The sequence below is a fragment of the Podarcis vaucheri genome (genome assembly GCF_965113315.1).
Source record: "Podarcis vaucheri genome assembly, chromosome: Z".
In the NCBI taxonomy this organism is placed as follows: Eukaryota; Metazoa; Chordata; class Lepidosauria; order Squamata; family Lacertidae; genus Podarcis; species Podarcis vaucheri.
Window position 1 is genome coordinate 34,087,514 of NC_138758.1, and position 24,542 is coordinate 34,112,055.

At 44.7% G+C, this 24,542-nt stretch overlaps 1 protein-coding gene across 1 annotated transcript in view; it reads right to left on the reverse strand.

Moving 5' to 3' along the window:
- Positions 1-1,224: 1,224 nt before the first annotated feature.
- COL5A1 (collagen type V alpha 1 chain) overlaps positions 1,225-24,542 on the reverse strand; it is a 190,816-nt gene continuing 167,498 nt past the window's right edge. The window contains exons 52-66 of the mRNA XM_082207903.1: positions 23,750-23,803; positions 23,264-23,317; positions 22,393-22,446; positions 22,177-22,284; positions 21,832-21,885; positions 19,691-19,744; positions 19,147-19,254; positions 18,223-18,276; positions 17,172-17,207; positions 16,619-16,672; positions 15,624-15,882; positions 14,786-14,898; positions 10,944-11,012; positions 5,706-5,939; positions 1,225-5,024 (exon numbers count right to left, since the gene is read on the reverse strand). Of these exons, the coding sequence (XP_082064029.1) occupies positions 4,878-5,024; positions 5,706-5,939; positions 10,944-11,012; positions 14,786-14,898; positions 15,624-15,882; positions 16,619-16,672; positions 17,172-17,207; positions 18,223-18,276; positions 19,147-19,254; positions 19,691-19,744; positions 21,832-21,885; positions 22,177-22,284; positions 22,393-22,446; positions 23,264-23,317; positions 23,750-23,803 (1,452 nt within the window). The 3' untranslated portion in view covers positions 1,225-4,877. The remainder of the gene's footprint in view (positions 5,025-5,705; positions 5,940-10,943; positions 11,013-14,785; positions 14,899-15,623; positions 15,883-16,618; positions 16,673-17,171; positions 17,208-18,222; positions 18,277-19,146; positions 19,255-19,690; positions 19,745-21,831; positions 21,886-22,176; positions 22,285-22,392; positions 22,447-23,263; positions 23,318-23,749; positions 23,804-24,542) is intronic.

Here is a 24,542-nt window from a genome sequence, read left to right on the forward strand (position 1 = left end):
TCAATATCCATCTAGTCCAGCATCTAGGTCCAACAGTGGCCACCCTCTCAGTCTAGCCTGCCTCACAGGATAGTTGTGCGGGTTAAAATGAGGACTAGGACCTGGGAGACCAGGGTTCCAATCTGAACTTCACGGCCATGAAGCTCACTTGAGGACCTTGGGGGCTTAGTCCTTGCCTCTCAGTCTACCTCACAAGGTTGTTGTGAGGATAAAACATGGTGGGGGGGGGAGCCATGTACATCACCTTGAGCTTCTTGGAAGGTGGGATATAAATGCAATAAATACATGATAATTCTATACATCTTTCCCAAGAAAGAACCCTTGTCAAATATACACAGTGTAATTGATTTCAACTGAAGGGTGGAAAGGGTTGCGTAGTGGAAATAACAGTATATGCTTTGATAGCCTGCATGCTAAGAGATGTAAAACCTGTAAAAGAGAATGTGAGAGGATGTTGTTAGGATAATCCACTTTCTCATTCTTGTATTAAGAATGTGTCAAGAATATTTGTGCAGGGAAAACTCAGCTTCTGGTAGAGAAGAGACACCCTGTTCTCTTTGCTGAATCAGGCATCCGGCACTGATACTGCAGGCATGGTTTTCCTCCAAGAATGGGACTTAATTTCTGCACCTGTGTAAAGCTACGGCAAAAAAATACCTATGTATAAGCATGTGTGATTTATAGGCCTTTGTGGGTTCCACAGCTGCTGCTGCTGCTGCATTGTCCAAAATAAAGCTGGCACAACGGTGTGTTCGTTGAAGATCTCCACCACAGTTGTTTTAGGAATTCGAAGAGGGCCTTCTTGGGGCATTGGTCTTCATTTGGAAATGTATCGCCTGGCTCACCTTTCCCACTAATTGTGATCAATCCATCTTGCTTAGGTTAAGTGAAAGCAAATCAGGAAGACAGATGGAATCACACTCATGAGAACATAAGAAGAGCCTGCTGGATCAGGCCAATGGCCCATTTAGTCCAGGATCCTGTTCTCACAGTAGCTGACCAGATGCCCCAAGTGGAAACCCTTACTCAGGATTCAAGCACAAGAGCAACTCTCCCCTTCTGGGGTTTACAGCAACTGGAATTCAGAAGCATTGATGCTTCTGACCATGGAGGCAGAGTACAACCATTGTGGCTATCAGCCATCGACAGTCCTCTCCTCCAGGGACCTGTCTAATCCTCTGTTAAAGCCTATCTTGTTCAAGAAGCATTCAACGTCAGGGTGGGTCAGGTGGAAACAGTAAACTTGATTTATTGGAAAAAAACATTTATTCCTTTATTACACAGGTTTAAATTTTGTTTTTCCCCTTAAAAAAATTACCTTTCGATGGGCACTGTTGGATTGGAATGTTTGAACCTGTACAAAGAGGTCTGGGCATTCACACACATATCCCATAATACTTTAAAAAAAACCGGGGGAGGAGTATGTATTTAAAACTTTGTTTTTTCATAGGTTTATTTTTTTTCTCAATCAACATTTGTTCAAGTCATAATATATATTAAGAGAGGAAAAGGGGAGGGGATAAAATTACACAGAAATATATGTCTGCAAATACAAGGAATAATTTTTATTGCAATATACCGTTAGGTAAGTGGTCTGGGAGGGGAGGAAGGAAAAAGGGTCAAAACTTCAGTACAGTTTTACAACACTTGGTAGGATTATTTTTTTTGACAGAAACACCCAACAGAAAGAAAGGGGGGGGGAATTAAAGATTCATTGAAGAGAAATTAGCAGAACAGAATCACATGACCTAATTGTGTGGGTGTGCTTAGTAGGTATCTCCATCCATCCATATTAATAAGCCATTTCTTTTGCAGGTGCAAACACTCAAGCCTTTGGATTTCCTAGCATTTTTCAAGGTGCAAGGAACTAAAAATAAGGTATGGTATTCCTAAATTGTCTTTTTGGCTAAAGATGCTGTTCTAGAACAGTAGGGCTCAAACTTTATAACCTTCAGGGAACCTGATCCATCAGCTGCAAGGGGGCTGAATGTCCACCATGCTGTTCAGAAACTGCCTTTGACAACCTGGGGCCCTCAAGATGTCTGGGAATTGTAGCCCTGAGGGCACCAGGTTGCAGAGGGATGGTCTAATACATAGGCACAAGTTTAGCCTTTTGGGGCTGACTCTTCATATCCATGAACCAAAAGTGCAATCTGGGGTCAAACACCACCTTAACCAAAAGGGGTGAGAAAAGGGAGGCTTGCTCGTTCATTTCAGGGTGTCGTTATCCTTAAGCTAATGCATTCCTGCCTCTACCTGTTGCATTTTGGGGGGAAGCTCAAGGAATGCTATGTGATAGCAGTTCTCTATCCACCAGGGAAGCTGCCTCGCTCTCCCTGATCTTCTCAATGAGGGATCCCTGGTGTGTGTTTCCAAGCTTGCCCAAGAGAACACAAAATGCTCTGAGAATTCTATGGTACAAATATGAATGGAGTCTGAACTAGATAGCACCATGGAGCACCTCAGGGCCCTGTCCCCTTGGTTCATTTAAAAAATAGGAAAATACATCATATAAAGGCTCCTGTTCACAGTATACATGATGTATTTTCCTTTGCAAAGACTGACCTCCAATTGACCTCCTTGGACAGGGGTTCTTTGGCAAAAGTGCACTGCTTCTTACTGTATTTTCCTTCTTTCGGAGTACCACTCACCCAACTCATGGAGAGAAGAAACAAAAAAAGTGAAGGCCCCAACTGAAACAGTTTATTGCTAGCAAGCTTCTGCCCTCCCCTTCCTCAGTGGTCTTTAGGTAAAAGGCACACAGGATCACACCATCTCTTATTGCTGTTGCAATGCAGTTGTTTTGGGTTGGGGGGGGCAAGCTTGACTTCAGGACATCAAACAAATACATAAATTAGCACCACAAATATTCAGCGCACGAGTACAAATCTGGCATAGTTAATCATCCTATAAAAATGCATGAATATTCTATTTGTTACAAAAGGAAAAACAAAACAAAACCCCTCCCCACAAGCAAGCACAGCTTTAATACTTTTCTACAGAAGTGGGCTGGTCTATGCATTGAAATAATCAGACTAGCATGCAACTCCATTCAAGACTGTGGATGGGGTGGGGGTCGAGGGGGGGTAGAATGGGGTGCTGGAAAGGTGCTCAATCAGAACATCATTAAATGAGCCTTGGAGGGAGGTAAATGGCAGGGGGGTGTCCACCAGTGTCGTCGTCAGAGATAGCACCAACAAAAAAAGAGAAAATGTAAATAATAATAATAAAAAATATAAGCACCTGTGTTTTTATTATTTTTTTAATTATTTTTAAAGTAAAAATAATAATGGAGATCCCTGCCATGTACAATCCTCCAACGAGGGAGGAGGAGGTGGAATTTTGGGGAGGGGGGAAGAGGCTTTTAGTTGGGGGGGGGATATTTTTTTTTTAAAAAATGAAACCTGTACCTTGAAATCAAATGGAGTGACAGCTGACCCCAAGTCTGTACTACTTGTCAGAGCTGACAAAGGCACTTTCTTTTTCTTTTTGCAGCAGTGTCATGGATTTCCAGTATAACAATACGCTTTGTTAATTAAAAAAAACACACGATCCTGACATTCCTCAAGGTCTCTTTTCCTTTGGAGAGCTGCGGCATGGTTTATCTGATCACCCCCCCCACCACTTCAAAAGTAAAACCACTCAGGCACATGAGGAATACTGTGTATATTGATTGTGTAATCATCAACAGAGAAAACACCAGCTTAGTCAGAAGTAAGGGTAAAATCCTGGAAGACACGCTTACTCAGGAGTAAGGAGGAGAAACTCAAGTGCAGCCTTACATCTGTGTTTATGCATAAGGCTCAAAGTGCCTGAATGTTTTTACCAGGTGCACCCACCCCACGGGTGCAGGGAGGGAACCGCAACAGCAATTCATTGCCTGGGTTGCAGGAGGCTGGACTAGTTGACCCTTGGGGTGCCTTCCAACTCTACATGATTTTATGCCTCCTGGACTGGTGTTTTTCATCAGATGGGCTGGTTTGCTGGTAAGAAATGTGGGCTCGTTAAATTATCAATCAGGGACATGGGGCAAGTCACATGCATGCTTTGAACCAGAGGCATTTTATATTTAATATAATAATATACAAATATTTACTTAACAACATACAAAAATAGAAGCACCTTTATCATATGGGGAAGACAGTCAGAACCTGGGAAAAGTTTTCTTTCCTGTAATTGATTTCAGTTGTAACTTTTAGGATCAAAGTTTTACAAAAAGCAATTAAAAAAAAATGTTTATTCCATATGAGTTCTGTTTGAAACACCAGCGGTCTGGTAATCTGACCTGGGAGGATTCTGGCGCATCCTAAGTCTACGCTCCTATGCCGAGGACAAGTGAGTTGTTGTGTCACACCTGGAGAATAGTTTTCTGTGGGATTTTTCCAAAACCTTCCAAGAGATGGGGAACTTTAACGATCCACAGTACCTGGTCTTCCCCCAGCTTTGGCAAGGTTGTCAAAATTACGGAAGAACAAGACCTGGTTTTGTGGTCTCAGTGTGTTGAAACAACAGCTGTATGTTCAAGTGCAGGAAACTCTTTGGTGGCCTCAGAGGAGATGCAGAGCAAGAGGGTTTTTGGAGAGATGGCCTTTGCTGGTAGTGGATGTCCTTAGGTCATGTGATTCTGGAGTCTGCAGTGGGAATGATGATCCTGGGGCTTAAAAATGGTTTGGGAAGGGTGATCCAGCGGCAGAGTTGGAGTGCAGGCAAAACAGAAGCGGGGGGAGGAAAGAAAACCCAAATAGATAGCAATCCCATCAAACTGTCCAGTTTTAGAACGTGCATGTGACGATGACACAAAAATGGAACCAAAAACCGAAGGCGCGATGAGGTTACGAGGTTGCTCATTTTGGAGAACTAGTTTTCTGAGTGGTCCCTTAGCCCATGAAGCAAGCTGGTCCCACCTCGAACCCAAACTTCTGCGATGCTTCTCCAAAGTCGTTGAACATGATGTCGACAATGGGGACCTGCTCCACTTTGGGGGTGTTGATTTCCAAGACCGTCTTCTGGTAGCCTTTCTTTGCCTGGGGGGAAATGGAGAAAATTGAAAGGCAGGCCCCCTCGCTTATGATTCTGAGCAACTGGCAATCAAAAGCATACTGCTTCCAAGAGTGGAGGTAGACCATAAGAAGAGCCTGGTAAATCGGGGCAAAGTGGGCCCATCCAGTCCAGCATCCTGTCCTCACAGTGGCCAACCAGATGCCCCAGTGGGCAGCCCATAAGCAGAACATGATCTGAATGGCCACTCTTCCCACTTGGGACTCCCAGCAACTGGTATTCAGAGGCATCCTGCCTTTAACAGCAGAGGTGGCATCCAACCCAGAGGGTGGAACCTCAGGGCTAAAATCCTTACCAGTCTCGCCATCAAACATCCTTCTTAGAAAACATGCCAAAAATCAAGGTCTGTTGCCTTCTGTTTGCAAAGCAGATGTCCACTTCATGTTACGTTCTTTCAGGTTATGTCCTGCGGCGACCCGAAAGTACTGGAAAGGGTTACTTCTGGGTTTTGCTGCTCGCGCATGCACAGACGTACAAAATGATGTCATGCGCATGCGCAGAAGCGGCAAATCGGAGCCCGCGCGTGCGCAGATGTACCGCTGCGGGTTGCGCTCTTTTCATGTTGCGAACGGGCCTCCAGAACGGATCCTGTTCGCAACCAGAGGTACCATTGTAGTTCTATGATTCTAAGACAAGCAGATACTCACTGCACAGCCATCCAGGACAGCCCTGATGAAGGGGTTGTTGTCATAGGACATCTCCTCGTCATTGGAGCCCAGGAAGCGGATGGCCTTGTCATAGTTGCCAGCCGTGGCGTCGTGCCAGGCCACCGACTGGAAGCAATTGTAGGTGAGGTTCTGGTGGGCGGAAGCACTCAGGAGCCTCAGGAAGGTCATCTGCACCACGCCAATGGGGTTGCCATCGGAATCAATATAGGAGAGCTGAGGGGGAAAGAAGAAGAGGAGAGGGAGGAAGCAGGGAAGGCAAGGCTGTGCAACAACTTGGAAGGTGGTGGAACTCTCCTTCCCTTGGAGGTTTTGAAGCAGAGGTTGGATAGCCATTTGTCAGAGATGCTGTAGATGAGATGCCTACATTGCAGGGGGTTGGACTAGATGACCCTCAGGGTCCCTTCCAACTCTACCATTCTATGATTCCATGAACTTGGGAGGCATCCTGGGCTAACAACAGATGGCGTATAGAAAGCTGGACCATAAGAAGCTGGATCAGGCCAAAGGCAGCATACTGTTCTTACAGTGGCCAACTAGGTGTCCCAATGGGAAGTCCACAAGCAGGACCTGAACGCAACCGCGGAGCTCTCTCCACTTGTGATTCCAAGCAACTAGAATTCAGAATTATTCATATTGCCTCCAACAGTGGGTGGAGCCCTGCTGGTTCAGGCCAATGGCTCATCTGTCCTTACAGGCCAACGAGATGCCTATGATGTCAAGTAGGACACATGCACAAGAGCACTCTCCACCCACTGTGGCTTCCATTACCCGTATTTTTCGCTCTATAACACGCACCAGACAATAACACGCACGTAGTTTTTAGAGGAGGAAAACAAGAAAAAAAATATTCTAAACGAAATAGTGGATATATGATTTTTGTGGTTCATGCTGTGGCCACAGACATGTGATCTGACAGTGAGTTTGGAGTAGCCCAATGCAAAAATCCTGAGGATCCATATGGATCTATGCTTTGTAACCATGGAGGAGGGAAGGAAGGGGAACCATGGATCCTCTGCTCACGACTGCAGCAGATCCCCCCCGCCACCTGTAGGCATTTCCTCCATAACATGCCCAGACATTTCCCCTTACTTTCTAGGAGGAAAAAAGTGAGTGTTATGGTGCAAAAAATACGGTAATTTCATAGAATCCTGGAATTGTAGAGTTAGAAGGGACACAAAGGGTCCTCAAATCCAACCCCCAGCAATGCAGGAATCGCAGTTCATTTCAATGGATCTGCTCCGGGTAGGTAGGCAGGGAAATGTGTATGCAGCAAAGAACAGGCTACTGGGTGTAACAGATGGTATATTTGGGCATTCTGTTCTGGTTTTGCAACTGCTCTCAGACAGAAGTACCTGCCCTCGCTAGATATTATGGACTGCATTTTAGGAACGTGTTCTGGAGACAGCCTGTTCCTTTGAAAGAACCTGGAAGGGGGCGGAAGGAAATAGAGATGTACCAAATGAAAACAGGAGAGACTCATAGTGAGAGCAGCTTCACAAGAAAGGAGTCACAAAGAAATAAAGAAAGGGTATACCAACCAATGATCTGGATCTGTGTCCACGCTTATCCGGAGAGATCAACATGACTAATCATGGCAAGCTCAGTATGCCAACAGAGAAGGCGCTACCTGCATTTTAGAAGACGAACTAGCCAACCAGCTGTAACCACCTCAGAGCTGCCATATTCCTTCCTTAGTCATTTTGGGGAGGCGGCACTGATTTATAGCCATGGTGGCAATTGGGAAAGAGAAATGCTCACCCAACAGAGGATCCCAAATCAAATTGGAAAAGATAATGAAGCTCACTTGTGCCATTCTCCAAGACTATTACAGGTCACTGCTTTTTAACGAGTATTGTAGGGCATCTCCTGCAACATGTCACTAGCCTTATCACCCTCCTTGGAATTCTTCTAGTACAGGAGAATTCTCCAAATCACAGGCCACCGTACATTTGAAGCACAGTGATACCATTTTAAACAGCCATGGTCCCCCCTAAAAAATTCTGAGAGCTTGAGTTTATTCAGGGTGCTAAGAGTTCTTAGGAGACCTCTATTCCCTCTCCCAGAACTGCAATCTCTATGGTTTTCTGGGGAGACTGATTGATTATTAAGGCATTCTGAATAAACTACAACTTCTAACCTTCCTTACAAGGTTGTTGTGTGGACTTTCCCCAAAGAATTATGGGAGCTGTAGTTTGTCAAAGGTGCTGAGAGTTGTTATGAGATCTCTGTTCCTCCTTTACAGAACTACATTTCCTGGAAAGAGGTGAACCACTCTGAAAATTGTAACTCTGTGAAGGGAATGGGGCGGATATTTAACGAAGCAGATTTTGTGAAATAATAATAATTATTATTAAACCAACAGGACAACATGTCCTCAGAGCTGCTTGTTTACTTATAATATTATAATAATAAGAGTTCGTGACTGGAGCCATATGGCTGCAAGATTATAATGAGCTTGAACAGGTGCAAAAGCTCATAAAAATCTAATGGGAGTTATGCATTTGTTCCAGGGCTGGAGCAGGGGGAGGGGGGAACCCCCCAAGGTGAAACTCACAATTTGTAATCCCATTTTTCACTCTCCTGGATGGAAAAGGTGCTCTGGGCAATTAAAGGAGGGAGGGGGAAACCCTCCTTCAGAATAGCTTAGGAATTTCGAGGTGAATAAGGGACATGGGTGGCACTGTGGTCTAAACCACAGAGCCTAGGGCTTGCCGATCAGAAGGTCAGCGGTTTGAATCCCCACGATGGGGTCAGCTCCTGTTGCTCGGTTCCAGCTCCTGCCCACCTAGCAGTTTAATAGCATGTCAAAGTGCAAGCAGATAAATAGGTACAGCTCCAGTAGGATGGTAAATGGCGTTTCCGTGTGCTGCTCTGGTTCGCCAGAAGCGGCTTAGTCATGCTGGCCACAGGACCTGGAAGCTGTCTGTGGACAAACGCCGGCTCCCTCCGCCAGTAAAGTTAGATGAGCTCTGCAACCCTAGAGTTGCCTGCCACTGGACCTAATGGTCAGGGGTCCCTTTACCTTTTTAAAGGCACTCAGAGAGCCACATCCACACCAGAGATTGAAAGCACAGTGATGCCACATTCAACCGTCATGGCTTCTCCCCCCAAAGAATCCTAAGAACTACAGTATGTTCAGAAATGGGGTTAGCCACATTAAAAGCCCTGCAGTGCATCACCGAGGATTGGAGTCTTCTGAGACCTTTTGGGACTTGCAGGAGAAACTCTCCCACAGACCTCAGCAATCTTCTCTGCACCAGAACAGTTTGTGGGGGTTGTTCTGCTGTGAGGCTAGTGACATTTCTCCAACAAGTCACCTGCTCCTTCCAAAATATCAGGTTGGGGTGTCTTCTAGATGCTGGTAGCTATTTTGAACAGAAGATGCAATACTAAAGCAGAAGGAGAGCAGCAGGACATCAAAATGTGCAAAGAGGCAGGAAGGAAGATTTTGAGGAGTTGCTAACCATTCAGGTCTCCCTGTCCCCAGCACAAATAGGTTTGCCTATGGCTAGCAGAGAGCAGAGAAACTGGCCAAGGCACAAAGATTACATGTGGTGCAGCACCAATACTGCAAATTAGTACAGTGCTGTGCATTTGCGGACATAACAACTCTCTCCCCTGCATGGGGAGGGAAGGGGCTCTTAACACGTACACAGGAGATGGCAGTTGTGCTCTGTTAAGTGGGAGCTCTCTTGCCAGCCATGTGGGTGCAGATTCAAGAGTGTTGCATGCAAAGTGATGGTGGCTGAAGGACCAGGATGCCTATTTTGTTTGGTTTTGAGGATTTAAGGCAGAAGCATCATGAGCTAATGTGGTGTAGTGGTTAGAGGGTTGGACTAGCACCTGGGAGACCGGGGTTCAAATCCTCACCTGGTCATGAATCTCACTGGGTGATCTCAGGGGCCAGTCCCTGCCTCTCAGTGTGGCCTACCTCACAGGGTTGTTGTGGGGATTAAATGAGGAGTGGGAGATCCATGCAGAAGATCTTTGGTGAAAAAGGTGATATAGAAATGCAAGCAATAAGCTTCAAAGAGGTTTTGCAACAGAGCCATAAACTGGAGGGAAGAATCTAAACCAAAACCAACTGATTCTCATATTCCATAGGGCTGCTCTGAGTAGACCTACTGGCATTACTAACTTGGGTATGTTCAGTTCAGTAGGTGTCCTCTGAATACAACTTAGCTGGAACCAACCCATTTAATTAATTAAACTAACTGGTACCTTGTTAAAGGTATCCATGAATAACATATTAAGGAATCTTATGAATTTGGAGCTTCAGCAGTCAGTAAAATCTTTTTATTGCTCCCACTCCATCAATGGCTCAAGTTCGAATTCGCAGACATTCAAGTTCAGAATCATGAAAGGCTGAATCCTGAGACTTGTCTAAGTTATGCAGAACTGAGTACAAGTTGTGCACTAGATTCAGCCCAAGCCCAAATCCAAAATCAGTTCATTTGAGATTTGGGCTTTGGACAGGTCAGGTGGAGACAGCCCTAGGTTGCCCTCAGTTGCATCAGGCAATCTGGAGTACCCCAGGAGTGGGGCATTGCAGGGTGGGGTGGAAAAGAAACTGTGTCAGCTGCACACACCTATTCCCAGCAGGGGAACACCAACATGAACCCTCTATTCACTCACTGGCTGAAGGCACTAGGGAATCAGACCCCAGTGCTATTGGATCCTCCTGCGCTTTCAGTGTTGTCAGGAGGGTGGAAGGAGACACACCTTAATTAGAACTGATTCAGGGACACATCTAGGTCAGCTGTTACCCAGGTTGGGGCCTTGGATTGGGTCTGGGTGCATGTGTGCTGCGCCAGTGCCCTAGCCAGCTACTTGTGGCTAATATTAGCCAGCCAGATGGTGACAGGCAGATCTCGGAGGAGGCATGAAGCAAGGATACACCTCAGCTCCTCCTTAAACTGTTCCTCTGTAGTCATTTAGAGCCCCCCAATGCTCGTGCTGGTTAGTCCATCATGCAGTGTGTGAGCGGGTGGGTTTTTCAGGAGATGGCCATAACCAAGAAGCGGGCGTGTCTGGCGTGTCTCCTCCCAGTCAGAGGCGTGGTGGGGTGCCAAAAGCTGAGCAACTTACCAGGGACCCCCGCTTGAAATGACTATACCATGTGGCCGGCTGCTCTTTGGGCCATCGAGCCATTTTGCTCTGCAAAATATGAGACACGTTTAAAGCAAAACTGGAAAGTGAGAAGGGGGAGTGCCTTACCAGTTTACCACGCTTGAATTCACTGAACCAGGAGCCTGGGTTTTCCTTGGGCCATGTGGTAATCCTGGCCTGAAAGTGGCGGAAGAGGCGTGGCGGGGAGGAAGAAAAGGAAAAGGGTTGAGAGAGAAAAAGAAAGAGAAGAGTTATATTCGGAGGGGCACAGACTCACATTGAAATATCTCCAACTTCTCCCCAAAATATACATAAGGACATCCTTGTTGGGTCAGGCCAAAGGGGGTCCATCTAGTGCACCATCCTTTCATGACAATAGCCAACCAAGTGCTCCAATGGGAAGCCCACAAGCAGGACCGAGTACAACAGTGACACTACCCCCACTTGAGATTAACGTCAACTGGTATTCAGAGGCATATCAACTCAGACACTGGAGGGGGAATATAAGATAGGATTTTGGAATCTGTGGCCCTCCAGTTGTTGTTGGACTCCAACTCCCATCAGCCCCAGCCAGCACGGTCAATGGTCGGGGATGATAGGAGCTGTAGTGCAGAAACACCTGGAGGGCCACAGATTCCCCACTCCCTTGACACAGAAAATAAGAAGAGCCTGGCTGTTGGATCAAGCCAAAGGGTGCTCATCTAGTCCAGCCTCCTATTCTCACAATGGCCGCCCAGATGTCCCGGTGGGAAGCCTTGGAAGCAGGACCTGAGAAGAGCAACTTTCTCCTGTGGCTTCCAGCAACTAGTATTCAGACGCATTACTGCCTCCAATAGCAGAGTGAAAACACAAGAAGAGCCCTCCTGGATGAGGCCAAAGGGGGCCCAAGTAGTCCAGTAGCCTGTTCTTACAGTGGCCAACCAGGTGCCCATTAGGAGAAGCCAGCAAGCAGGATGTGACCACAACAGCAATTCTCCTCTCCTGTAAATATATTTTAAAAATGTCCCCCCCCCCTCCGTTAGGTAGGAGAACGGCATTGCAAAATTCAGAAAACTGTTGATTTCAAAAGGACAGTGGTGTTTTGGTTCTGGAAATGCAATTCTGAAAAGTTCACATTAGAAATATAAGTGGCTCAAATCCCCCCCCCCACCCAGAGGTATTTTTGTTACCATGACAGCTATGTTCCTCCTTTCTGTTTAAAATCAAGGTGACCTGGTGCCAAATCTGAGCTCTCTCTCTCTCTTTATTTTGGAAGAATTCCTGAACTGGAAAGTTAACTGCTTGACTTCAAGATCAAACTTTTCAAACCTTACGAATGCACAGCTGTAAAACAATTATGCCCCCGGTGACAACTCTCATTACTTTGGGGTTAATGGTCTGTATAACCTCTGGAGAGGTGTTGGGCTACAACCATCAGCAAGCCCTGCCAGTAAAGAACAAGCAGAAATATCACTCTCCTGGGTAAATGGTCCATTTATCCAGGAAGGTTGGAGGTGGCTGAATAAGGTTTGGAAGCAAATGGTCAGAATGGCAAAACTGAGCCCAGAACCAACGAAGAGCACATGTAGGCTCAGCCCAATTGGTTTGTATTACAGGAGCCACCAGTGTTGAATCTGTCGGAGCAATGGTGTCCTTGACATCTTCCTTGGGCACCCATGATGCCACAGAATCCACTTGCTAACTGCATAGGTTGGTGATTACCTTGAACATGAGGCTGCTGGAATGAGGCTAATGGCTCATCTAATCCAGCATCATGTTGTCATAAAAACAAAAGAACCTGCTGGATCAGGCTAGTGGCTCATCTAGTCCAGCACCATCTTCACACAGTGGCCAACCAGATGCCCATTAGGAGAACCCCTCAGTACCCAAACACAAGAGCCTTCTTCCCTCTTGCGGTTTTCAGCAACTGGTACTCAGAACCTTACTGACTCCAGCTGCGGAGGCAGAACATAGCCATTGTGGTTAGTAGCCATCAATAGCCCTCTCCTCCATGGATTTGTCCTCTTTTAAAACCACCCAAGTTAGTGGCCACCACTGCCTCCTGTGGAGCAAGTTCCATAGTTTATGAGCTGCATGAAGAAGTGAAGAAAAGTGCACAGAGCTGAAGGAGGAAATTGGAAGCAATTCCATCCTTAGGGAAAGACAAGAAATTGGGTGTTGCCTTCTATTGAGTTAGACCATTGGTCCATCTGGCTCAGTATTTCCAATATGCAGTGGCAGAGGCTCTCCAGGATTTTGGGCACAGGACAGTGCCAATCTTACCTGAAGATTGAACCCAGAATCTTCTTGCATGCAAATATGTTCTACTACTGAGCCCTTCCTTTAAAAATGAAGTAGCAGTCTAGTTATCATACTTTTGAAGAAACGGTTGAGTTGAAAAAGGGACACGGGAAGCTGCATTATACTGAGCGAAATCCATTGGTCCATCTAGTTTAGTACTGCCTACACTGACTGGCAGCAGTTGCTCTCTAGGGTTTCAGGCATGGGACATTCCTGCTTGGAGATGCCATCAGGGATTGAACATGGGGCCTCCTGCATACAAACCAGATGCTTCATCACTAAGTTGTGGTCCTTCCCCTAAAAACAAAGATTCTAGTCCTCGTATTTCTGAATAAAAGGTTGAGTTAAATAGGAATATAGGAAGCTATCTTAGAATCATGGAAACATAGAATTGTAGCATTGGAAGGTCCCCCTAGGGTCATCTAGTCCAACCCCCTGCAATGCAGGAATAACAGCTAAAGAATCCTTGATAGATGGCCATTCAACCACTGGATGTTAAAAAACTCCAAGAAAGGAGAGGCCACCACCTTCTGAGGGAGTCTGTTCCACCACTGAATGACACAAAGCTATTCCTAATGTTTAGTTGTAATCTCCTTCCTTGTCATTTGAATCCATAGATTCAGGCCCTCCCCTCTGGAGCAGCAGAAAACAAGCTGGCTCCATCTTCCACATGGCAACCCTTCAGATAGTTGAAGACGGCTATCAAATATGGTTTTACTGAGCCAGGCCATTGGTCCACCCAGCTTAGCATTACCAAAAGCTCTTCAGAATTTTGAACAGGGGTCTTTCCCAGTCCTAGCTGGAGACGCAACTGGGGACTCATCTTGGGACCTTTTGCATGCAAAGGAGATGCTCTGCCATGGAGCCCTGAAGCCTGGAGTTCTTTGAAGCATAATCTTAAAGGATCTGACCTGGAGGGCTTTGACTATATCCTGAACAGTGGAATGATTAAGGAAATCATGTTTTCTTCCTAAAATGTTCATAACAGCCCACTGGAAAAAATTATCCAAGTCTCCTTTTCCTCCTTAATACAGTTCTACATAATCTCTCCACTTCCAGCCTATTAACTGCTCTCGTGATTTCTTTATGAAATGCAACACAGCTACATTTTTCCTGCATTTTATATGCAAACATGGGACAAGGCTACTTTCAGGACAGTGAGCTATTAGGCTTATAAAAAATATGTACTGTGAATAAGCAAGTAGTTTTTCTTTATCGCAATAATTTATACACAGGCCTTCTGAGCTACGGCCTCTCACTTCAAATATAGTTCTGGAGATCAAGCCATTATTAGGAACTGAGTAGCTTTTTTAGAGTGCAATTAGGCACAAGATAGGGGCCGCTTGGTTCTAAATAAGGTGGTGGACTCTCATTCGTTGAAGGTTTCTTAGCAGTGGTTGGATAGCCACCTATCAGGGATTCTTTAGCTGTGATCCCCGCATTGCAGGGGGTTGGACTAGATGACCCTCGGGGGACCTTCCAGCTCTACAGTTATATGATTTTAAGCTTCCCATAGAACCAAATCAAGGATCCAATGGACAGGTCAACTTTTCTGCCTGCCTTCCAACATGAAAGTGAAAGGGATGCCCAGATTAGTGAGAAAGAAAGAAAGAAAGAAAGAAAGAAAGAAAGAAAGAAAGGAAGAGAAAAAGCTCACAAGAATCACTTACCCCTTCTGACTTCTTATCTGGGAAGATGCAGGTCTCCCCACCAGCGGTGAAATTACAGTAAACTTTGAAGGAATCCCTGGAACAACCTTGATTAGGATCTACCCAGTATTCACCTGGAGTTGGGACCATGTTTTTTTGAGGGGAGGAAGGAAGACAGGAAGAATTGATACAAATCCTACAATTTAATCATCTAACACATTCCTATGTTTGTGAAAATCCTACTATATGACACCAATTTCTTTTCGCAACAATAAAAAGGGACTAGGGATGGAAGGATGTTTTGTTTTCTAAGTAGAAATTTGCAATCTCTCTTAGAAAGAATCCTCATGAAAATCCACCAGTATTTTGGAGTGAATTTCTCCTAATAAACCAATTTTATGCAACAAATGCTTATGTGCAGTTTTCACTAACAAATACATTCTTGCAAGAGATTTCCCTAAACGTTATTTGTATTTGTATGTTATTTTCACTAATACCCTCATTTTTTATGCACACTTTCCCCTGAGCTATGCATTTTGTGAAACACAGGTTGACTGGAGAACTGCATCACGAAATTTGGGTAAGTGCAAATTTTTGATTTGCCTATTGTTTCAGAAACTGTGAATTTGATGGAATCAGCTTTAGACTCAAGAGTTGTGGAGGTGGAAGGGACCCCATGGGTCAACTAGTCTGAATACCTGCAGCAATCCCAGCAATGCAGGAATCCCAGCTACCGAATTGAATGTCTCCTCCATCCCTATCTGAAGCATGTAGAAATTGCAGATGTGTACAACACTGTTCTGGTTCCCAGATAAACCCTCCTTCCCCTTCCTGCATATCCACTGATGCCCATCCATACCGTCTGGGAAATCCGGATGACAGAGTTGCAGATCTTTGCAGGTGCGAGCTGGGTTGTGCTGAGTGCCCAGCGGGTGCTTCATCTGCTCAATTTCCAGTTTCAGAGAGTTCAAGGAGCCAAAGATCTCCTCCATGCCGTCAGCGTAGTCCATGTAGTTGTCAGCATTGCCTTCGTTGACCAACTGGCTGGCGTCAATGTTCCGCCGGGTCCTCTTGGAGGACTGGATGGGAAGTGGTTGGATCACTTCCCCTGGAGGACCCTGGGGCAAGGAAGAAGTAGAGTGACACGGTTTAACTGGTGCTGAAGACAGAGAAAGACAACACGTAGGGAAGGGGCAACATCAAGGATGGACTACTGTAAGCTGCTCTTCAAGGGACTGCCCTTGGGCCTGGTTAGGAAGCTCTAGCTGGTGCAGAATGTGGTATCCAGATTGCTGATGGGGGCATCTGGCTGAGAACATGGGAACCACTGTTAAAGCATATTCACTGGCTGCCCATCTATACCAAGCCAGGTTCAAGGTCCTTGTATTAATTTACAAAGCCTTGAACAACTAACATCTAGGGTACCTCAGGGATCGCCTGAGCCTTTATATTCTATGTTGAACAATGAAATTATCTGCAGGAGGATTGTTAGTCATCCCCTGAGTTGGGGAGGCTTGTTTGACAACAAAGAGAAATAAGCCTTTAGTGTCAATGGTCCAGTCCAGTGGAACTTTATGCCACTGGAGTTTCAGCAGGAGCCTTCTATACCAACTTTTAAATGCCCGTTGAAAACATTTGTCATTCTCCCAGGCCTGTGCAGGCAGTTAAGAAGAGATCCTTTCACAATGTTTAACTGATGTCTGCTTTTAACTTTCCTGTGTATTAACTGTATGGTCCTATGTCATTTTGTAAACCACTTTGTTATTTGTTTATGAAAAAGCTGCCTGTAAATATTTCCAATAAAAAGGGGAGAGGTGTTCCAAAACCACAAAGGACATGGTGACCAGTACTTACAGGAGGCCCTGGTGGCCCAGGGTGACCCGTTTCCCCTTTTGGACCTGTTGGACCCTAGAAAGACAAAGAAACAGAAACTAGGACATGTTAGTTAGGTGGGCAATACAGATATCCACAGATCAGAGGCTTGTCATCAAGGGATAACTCCTATTTGCTGTGGGCCTCTGGCCCCAAGTCCTTTATATGGGAGCAGCTACATGATGAACAAAGATAGCCTTCTGAGTGTAGTTAAAAGAACCAGGTAAGGCTACCTCTTAACACAAGAATTCTCAAAATAGGGGTGGTAGTTTTCATCAATGTTTGGATGCAGAGAGCCATTTTGATTCAAGATGGTAGCCCAGAAAACAACTTTGGTGTGACTTTGCACATTTTTTTGGCGTAGGTTTGGCTGCTTCTCAAGATATCGTTTCCAAACTCAATTCAAGGGTTCCTTGGGCAGGGATCTTTGATGTTCAGAGGCCAGGTGCCATTTTGAATCAAGATGGGAGACCAAAATGTGACTTTGGCATGACTCCACCAAATTAATGTTCCCAGTTGCATAGGTTTGACTTACCGATGATCCTTTAGCACCTTTTGGACCAGGGGGACCCTAGACCATGGAGAGAGCCAAACCAACAGTTAGTAGATTCACACACATACACAAATTATCACTCACATTAATGTAAGCTACTGATTTAAAACCCAAACATTATTGCAGGTTTCAAATGAATGTGCTAGGGATACACTTCATCTCTCCTCAAATATGGAAGATGGAGCAAGCTTATTTTCTCCTGCTCTACGGGGTAGGACACAAAACAATAGATTCAAGTTACAAGAAAGGAGATTCCAACGGAACATTAGGTAGAATTTTCTGACAGTAAGAGCTCTTCGACAGTGGAAAGGACATCCTCATAAGGCAGTGGACTCTACTTCACTGGAGGTTTTTAAGCAGAGGTTGGATGGCCTTCTGCCATGCATGATTTAGTTGAGAGATTCCTGCATTGCAGGGGTTTGGATTAGATGACCCTTGGAGTCCTTTCCAACTCTACAATTCTATGATTCCATGAAGCCCCCAAGCAATATCTTAAAACATCTGTTTAACATTAAAAAAAAGAAATTCCAGAATTACTATGGGTTGTATCCCACCTACATTTTACTCAGAGTATCATAGAATCATAGACTCACAGAAATTTATGTTCGTAAGTTAGTCATGTCCATTCATTCTATTCGGGGGCCAACCCAGCCAACTCCTAGGTATGCTCCGGGATGGGCCATAGCTCAGTTTTAGTGCATCTGTTTTGCATGCTGAATATGCCAGGTTCTATCCAAACATCTCTAGGTAGGGCTGGAAATGTCCTCTGCTTGAAACCCTAGAAAGCTGCTCTTCTATATAGAAGAGGGTCAGTGAATTCTAGGGATTGATCAGTAGAATCTGAGAAAGATCTGGTGCAACAGGAGGTTTCTGGTAGTTTCCAGGCCTCCCATTTTCTTGTTGAACCCACAACAAGACACAATGACATGTAGCCTACCAGGTTATTTACTGAATAGCTCGCCTCTCTTATGCACAAGTGACTCATTTGCACCATCATTTTGGGAATAAGGATCTCTGAGAACTTGCTACGTACCGGTAAACCTGGAGGACCAGGAGGCCCAATTGGACCAGACGGACCTGTTATACCCTATAGAAAGAAACCCAAACAGCGAAATCAATGTTTATTCAAGAGGAATTCAGAAAGTATCTGCTGTTAACAACAAGCTTTGGAGAAGCCAATTCTAAATTTGGATGTTTAAAAATATTTAAATTTTTAATCAAACTAATTAATTATTATACAATACAGAAGTACTCGTGAATATTTATAGGAATACAGTAAATTAAAAGGAATGTATAGTTTTATGTTATGTTGCATATTTATCATTCCAAAACATTTCCCTATAAATCTCTTTGGCTGATTGATAGCATTAAAGTAAGTTAATGCTATCATCATTACAACAGACCAGGTGTAGGGAACCTCTGGCCCTGCAGATGTTGCTAAACTACAAAGTCATTCATCCATTGTCATTGGCCGCGTTGACTGGGGCTAATGGAATAGGAGTCTGGCAACATCCAACAACAGACTCCCCACACCTGTGACAAACCATGTTTTCTCAATCCAATCTAGCAATTTTATTAATTTAAATTTCATCAGCATCTTAGCATGATTTTCCACACACTCTACCCCAAATGAATAACAGTTTTGACAGCAATTTCTCCATATATAATATATTTTTATATGCTATTTTTACTAATGGGTTCTCACATTCCCCCCACAAATGCATTTCTTGTACAGGTTGTTTGGTATGAGAAGTGCATTGCAAAATATAGGAATGTGGAAATTTGGATAGCTGCACAGTGTATTGGTATGAGTAGTGCAGATTAGGTAGCTTCTCATTAAAACACAAGCAAAAATCAAATTTCTCCCCCAGTCACCACTTAGAAATCAGTCTTGCTGATTGAATGGAAGACATAAGAATGAGAAAGGAAATTTCCCATCAAGCTCCTGGATGCTCACCTGTTCTCCTTTAGGCCCTGATCCTCCTTGAGGGCCCGGAAGGCCTCGGTCTCCCTTTTCACCTTGCTCACCAGGGGGCCCAATCAGACCAATCAGACCTGGATGACCCTAGGAAAGATCAAATGATGCAATTCAAAATCTCAAGCATGTGAAGGTAAAGAAAAGCTTATTTATTAAATTTAACACATTAATCAAATTTATATCCCACGCCTTCCTCTCCAGGGAGCCCAGGACAGGAAATGAATCAGTGATAAAATAATCTCATTAACTGAAGTATTATAATATAATCTCATTATAATATAATCTCATTAACTGAAGTATTGAAGAACAATTTAAAACATCTTAAAAAACCATTAAAATGTGTTTTTTTTTTAAAAAAAAGAGATGTAAGCAATTCTTGTGGACTAGTGAGCAGGCATGGCCTAGTGGTTAGAGTGCTGGACTGGGACCTGTGTGTCACAGTGCTGTTAGGCCTGGAGTGAGGAATTAACTCTTTATCATCAAAAGTACACTTGCAAGTCTAGTCCAAAATCAGGCCACTTACCTTTTCTCCCTTTGGACCAGAATCTCCTTTCAAGCCAGGTAAACCAGGCGGTCCCTTAAGAAAGAAAGAGGAACATACTATAAATAAATAGCACCACACCATAAACTTTCCTTTAGATAATCAAGAGCTTAAACTTGTTTTAGATGGAAATTATGAGGGAGGGGTGAATATGTCAGATTCTGGTTTCTTATTTTTGCCGTCTTTAGTTTGGTTCTCCATTATTTCCACATCAATTTGTGATTTCTATAGAAAGTTCTCATGAAAACAGTAGGTGCAAATCTTTCCTGATATACACATGCCAATTTCACTAATGCATGCATTTATAGGGATAATTTATACTAGCATTTGCCTTTTTGTACACATTACTTAGCTGGAAAACGTCACTGCAAAATCTGGAGAAGTTCAAAGGAGGGCTGTGTTTCAGTTCTCAAATTGTTTTCAAAGTGCTGTTATGAGTTTGAGGGTGGGGGAGGAAGTAGGCTGTATGCAGTTCCTTCTAATTCCTGGATCTAGCAAGTATTAAAATATAAGCCAGGTCAGCTTCCTGGTCTCGGCCTTCCGAAATGGCCTCGGCCCAATATACCTGAAGGAGCATCTCCACCTCCATCGTTTAGCCTGGACACTGAGGTCCAGCTCCGAGGGCCATCTGGTGGTTCACTCCCTGTGAGAAGTGAGCTTGCAGGGAACCGGGCAGAGGACCTTCTTGGTAGTGGCACCCTCCCTGTGGAACACCCTCCCATCAGATGTCAAGGAAATAAACAACTATCTGACTTTTAGAAGACATCTGAAGGCAGCCCTGTTTAGGGAGGTTTTTAATGTTTGATGTTTTGTTGTGCTTTTAATTCTGTTGGGAGCTGCCCAGAGTGGCTGGGGAAACCCAGCCAGATGGGCGCAGGGTATAAATAAATTATTATTATTATTATTATTATTATTATTATTATTATTATTATTATTCCTGTGTTATGGTCGCCTCAGTGATGAATCAAGAGAACAAAGGAAAGGGGGCTCTGTGCAAGATAAAATATGAGTGGGGCCCCTCCCTTTGGGGTGTTAATGCTGTGAACCCTTCCATCGTAGGCTCAGGTTGTATAAATGAAAATAAACCATATATTATAAAGACACCACAATCTCCTCTGTGCTTCATTCCAAAAGGAAACACAAACCCTGGCAAGAGCTTGGAACCCCTGAAATCTTGCATCACTCAGAGATGGGGGTGGCATGCAACAGTACGAAGGAAGTAGGTTTGCCCTTAAATATGACCTGAATAAAATTTCTCCCCCACCCAGACCTAATCCAGACCCAACTCATCTACTTATGTTTTCAAAAATGTAAATCCAGTATCTTTGGAATCTCATAATATTCTCAGATCCAAACTTTCTTGCCACCACCCAGCTCTAGCAACATACGTGTTGAAGCAGAATGTGTGGGTTTGGGGTGTACAAGGATCTGGACCTGCAACAGGCTTGAGCCTGCTTTTATCTTAAGCCCACATCTCTGTTCAAGTATAAGAAGAAGTCAGAATGAAGGAAGGATGGAATGCTGTTTTTCCTGTGTAACTTGTTTCTTGTGGTTTCTTATTAACCAGGTTGTGATAACTTTGTCATCCCTAGAACACTTGAATTAACAATTCAGAAGAGATGGTGATGGGAGTCTTCTCTAAAGCAATTGCTTCTTCTTAATAAAGATTCTTCGGCAGACTTTTAGTCCAACCACAGTGGTGCTTCTTCCGCACAGATAAACAAGGTTTTGTAAAATACAGCCAAGTTATGCGAGAAAGAAGAGTGGAATTTCAAGCTGCACTTTGACTGCAAATGGGAATGCACCCTTCATTTCAAAGGCATGCTGGGCAGCTAAGACTGCAGCCAGAAGCTTCTGCAATAGTTTTGCCAAGTTGGGCCTGATGGGAGTTGGGAGTCCGAAACATCTAGGGTAGCAGCCTGGTAAAAGCTGGCATACAGTCTATGACGGCAATGCCCATCATTACAAAGCAGACTTCCTTAACAAGATCATGACACCTGATTTTGGAAATACAGCGGATCCCAGGAATATGGTGGAATCTGAGTGGAAGTGAACTTCTACAACCATCCCCATTATCGACAAACAAACAAATAACAAAAATCCTGCAAAACTTCCAGACGTACCAGTGGTCCTGGAGGTCCATCTGGGCCTGGAGCACCGGGAAGTCCTTGCTCACCCTGCAAAACAAGCATTACTCATTTTTATTCATTTGTTGAATTTTTAAAGCAAGTTCCATAGTTCAATTCAGGCCCATGCAGAGCTTCTCTGAGAGCTTCTCTTGATACATGGCAACTTTCTATGGCCCTGTGTTATGCGGCAGCCTCTGAAGATGCAGAACCCATTCATGCTTTTTTATACTGCTTGGACTTCAGGGAGCCAGCACAGAGTCTAGGATGCTGATGTAATGGTTTGCTTCTCTTACAACAGAAGGCTTTCCTATAGATGACCTCTGTGCTCTTAATACTCACCACTGGGCCGGGGATCCCTCGAAGTCCATCTGGACCAGGCTTTCCTGGTGGTCCCTGAGGGCCAACAGGCCCCGTTTTCCCAGGAGGTCCCTCCAAGCCTGATTCACCCTGTGGTGAAAAAGCAAAAGAGAATCAGGCTGTTGTTGGAGGGAAACAGAGGCTGAAACTGAACATGGATTTGACCTTCTGAACCCTCAATAAAATTACGTTTTTTACCTTGGCACCTTTCTCTCCTTGTCGGCCTTCAGGACCCGCTGGCCCAGGTGGGCCCTAAAAGAGATAAAGAAGGTTGATAAGCAAACAGAATCAGATCCATATGCCCCCTGTGATTCCTGCATTGCAGCGGATTGGACAACCCTTTGGGTCCCTTCTGATTATACAATTCTATGATTCTCCTTATATGTAAGCCCCTTGCCTCTATGTCCCTGTGTGTTTCATCCAGTATCTAAGACCCTGCTCTCTCTCCCCCCCCCCCATGTCTTGTTCAATGAAAGTATGGCAGCTGCTTTTTCAGTGGTGGTACCAACATCCACTCCATGGAGGACTTAACACTTTGGAACAGCAGATGCTGGGTCCAGACCTGACCCTTTAAGAAGGCCTTTGTGGAGGGTAGAAACCTCTATGTGTAGAAACCTCTCACTTATGTGTGTGGCTAGAATGTAGCCTAATGTGCAAAGGGAAGTCATGTATGTTGTTCTCCCTACTTTTGCCTTTGGCCCCTCCCACCTCTGCTGGGTGTCCCCCCCAGAAGGGTTGCTCACAAGGCTGAAAGCCTTCCCCATCTCAGAATGAAGAGTCTCATGTGTGATTCTGATGTTGCCATACACAGGCTGAGCAACAGATATGGTCTCTGTTCACATTAACAACAACAACAACAACAACAACAACAACAACAACAACAACAACAACAGAACTGAGCTTCACATTGTCACTCTATAGGGGACTGGACAAGAGGATCATTGAGGTCCCTTCCAACTTTACAGTTCTATGATTCTCTGACACCCACTACCATTGCTGGTCTTCCCCTGAAAGTTTCTGATAAGCCTTGCCACGAGGCTACAGGACACCACGTAAAACGATAACTTACCCTTTTCCCTGGTGGACCTGAAGGACCTGGTTCTCCAGTTGGACCAGGAGAGCCCTGTATATATGAAAGGAATATGAGAGCCAGTTCATCATTGCACCTCTGAGATGATACAGGAAGATGCCAAATATTTTGACCCCATGCAACCAACCAAGATAGGCCATTAGCTGTCCTATAAAGGTCTCTGGAGCTGGCAGAGCCAGAAGGAGGATGGGTCTGGGAGGAGCACAAAATGGGGACAGGGCAATACCGGCGGGTACCCAATGGGTTTTGGGGGGCCATCACCAGGGAGGAGGGGAGAGAATCAGAGGCTAGTGGCAGGGAAGGGGAGAGGTAAGTACCCCTTGATTTCCTGCCCATGCCCTCACCCTAGCAGGCTGGTGTCATCTCCCCACCACCATCTCCTTCTGGGGAGGAGGAGGGCAAATGCTTGATAGCTGGTAAATTTGGTCTGTAACAAACAGATGTGACACACAGATGGTTACTCACAGTTTGACCGGGTTCTCCATCATCTCCTTTGTCACCTGGTGGACCATCTTGGCCCTGAAAAGAAGGCAAGAGATTCATATTCTGCCACCCACCAGCTCATGCTCTTTGAAGGCAATCACAGGATATGGAAACCAAGGGTTGCTATGACTGAGTGACTGCTGAAGACCACACCCCAGCAGGGGAGCCCCACTGAATAAAGACCCTGATCTTCTTCTCCTTCTGTTTACAATTGCACTGCTATAACTCTTTCCAGAAAACTATGCAAAATTTGTTATATAAAGATCTAATCATCCACCTTGTAACAATGGCTAGGCTAGGCTGGAACTGGTCCGGCATTGGAGACATTATTCCCATTGTACTCTAAAGGGATTGTGCAACAAGGTATGGCTGTTGGCAGTTGCAGGAAAAGTTATGGAGCATAACAGGCAGCTTAGAGGGCTTAAATCCAAAACACTCTTCTCAGTTATTTGCTCTCCATTTGTCATATTTGTTTTGAAACAACGAGGAGCTGTCTTCCCCGCAGATCTCCATTGTCTATTATGGACTGGTGTTATACCTATACTGTATACTTTTGGTCTTTATATTAAAATCTAAAAAATATCTTGGTCTACCAGATTGCTGTTTCTACAGCAAATGTTGTTTGGGTTTTTCATTCTTTCTGTGCATTTATAAGCAGCACCTACGCTTATAGTCAAGCTTTGTTGTATGTGTATTGTATGTTAAAGGTAAAGGTAAAGGTACCCCTGCCCGAACGGGCCAGTCTTGACAGACTCTGGGGTTTGTGCGCCCATCT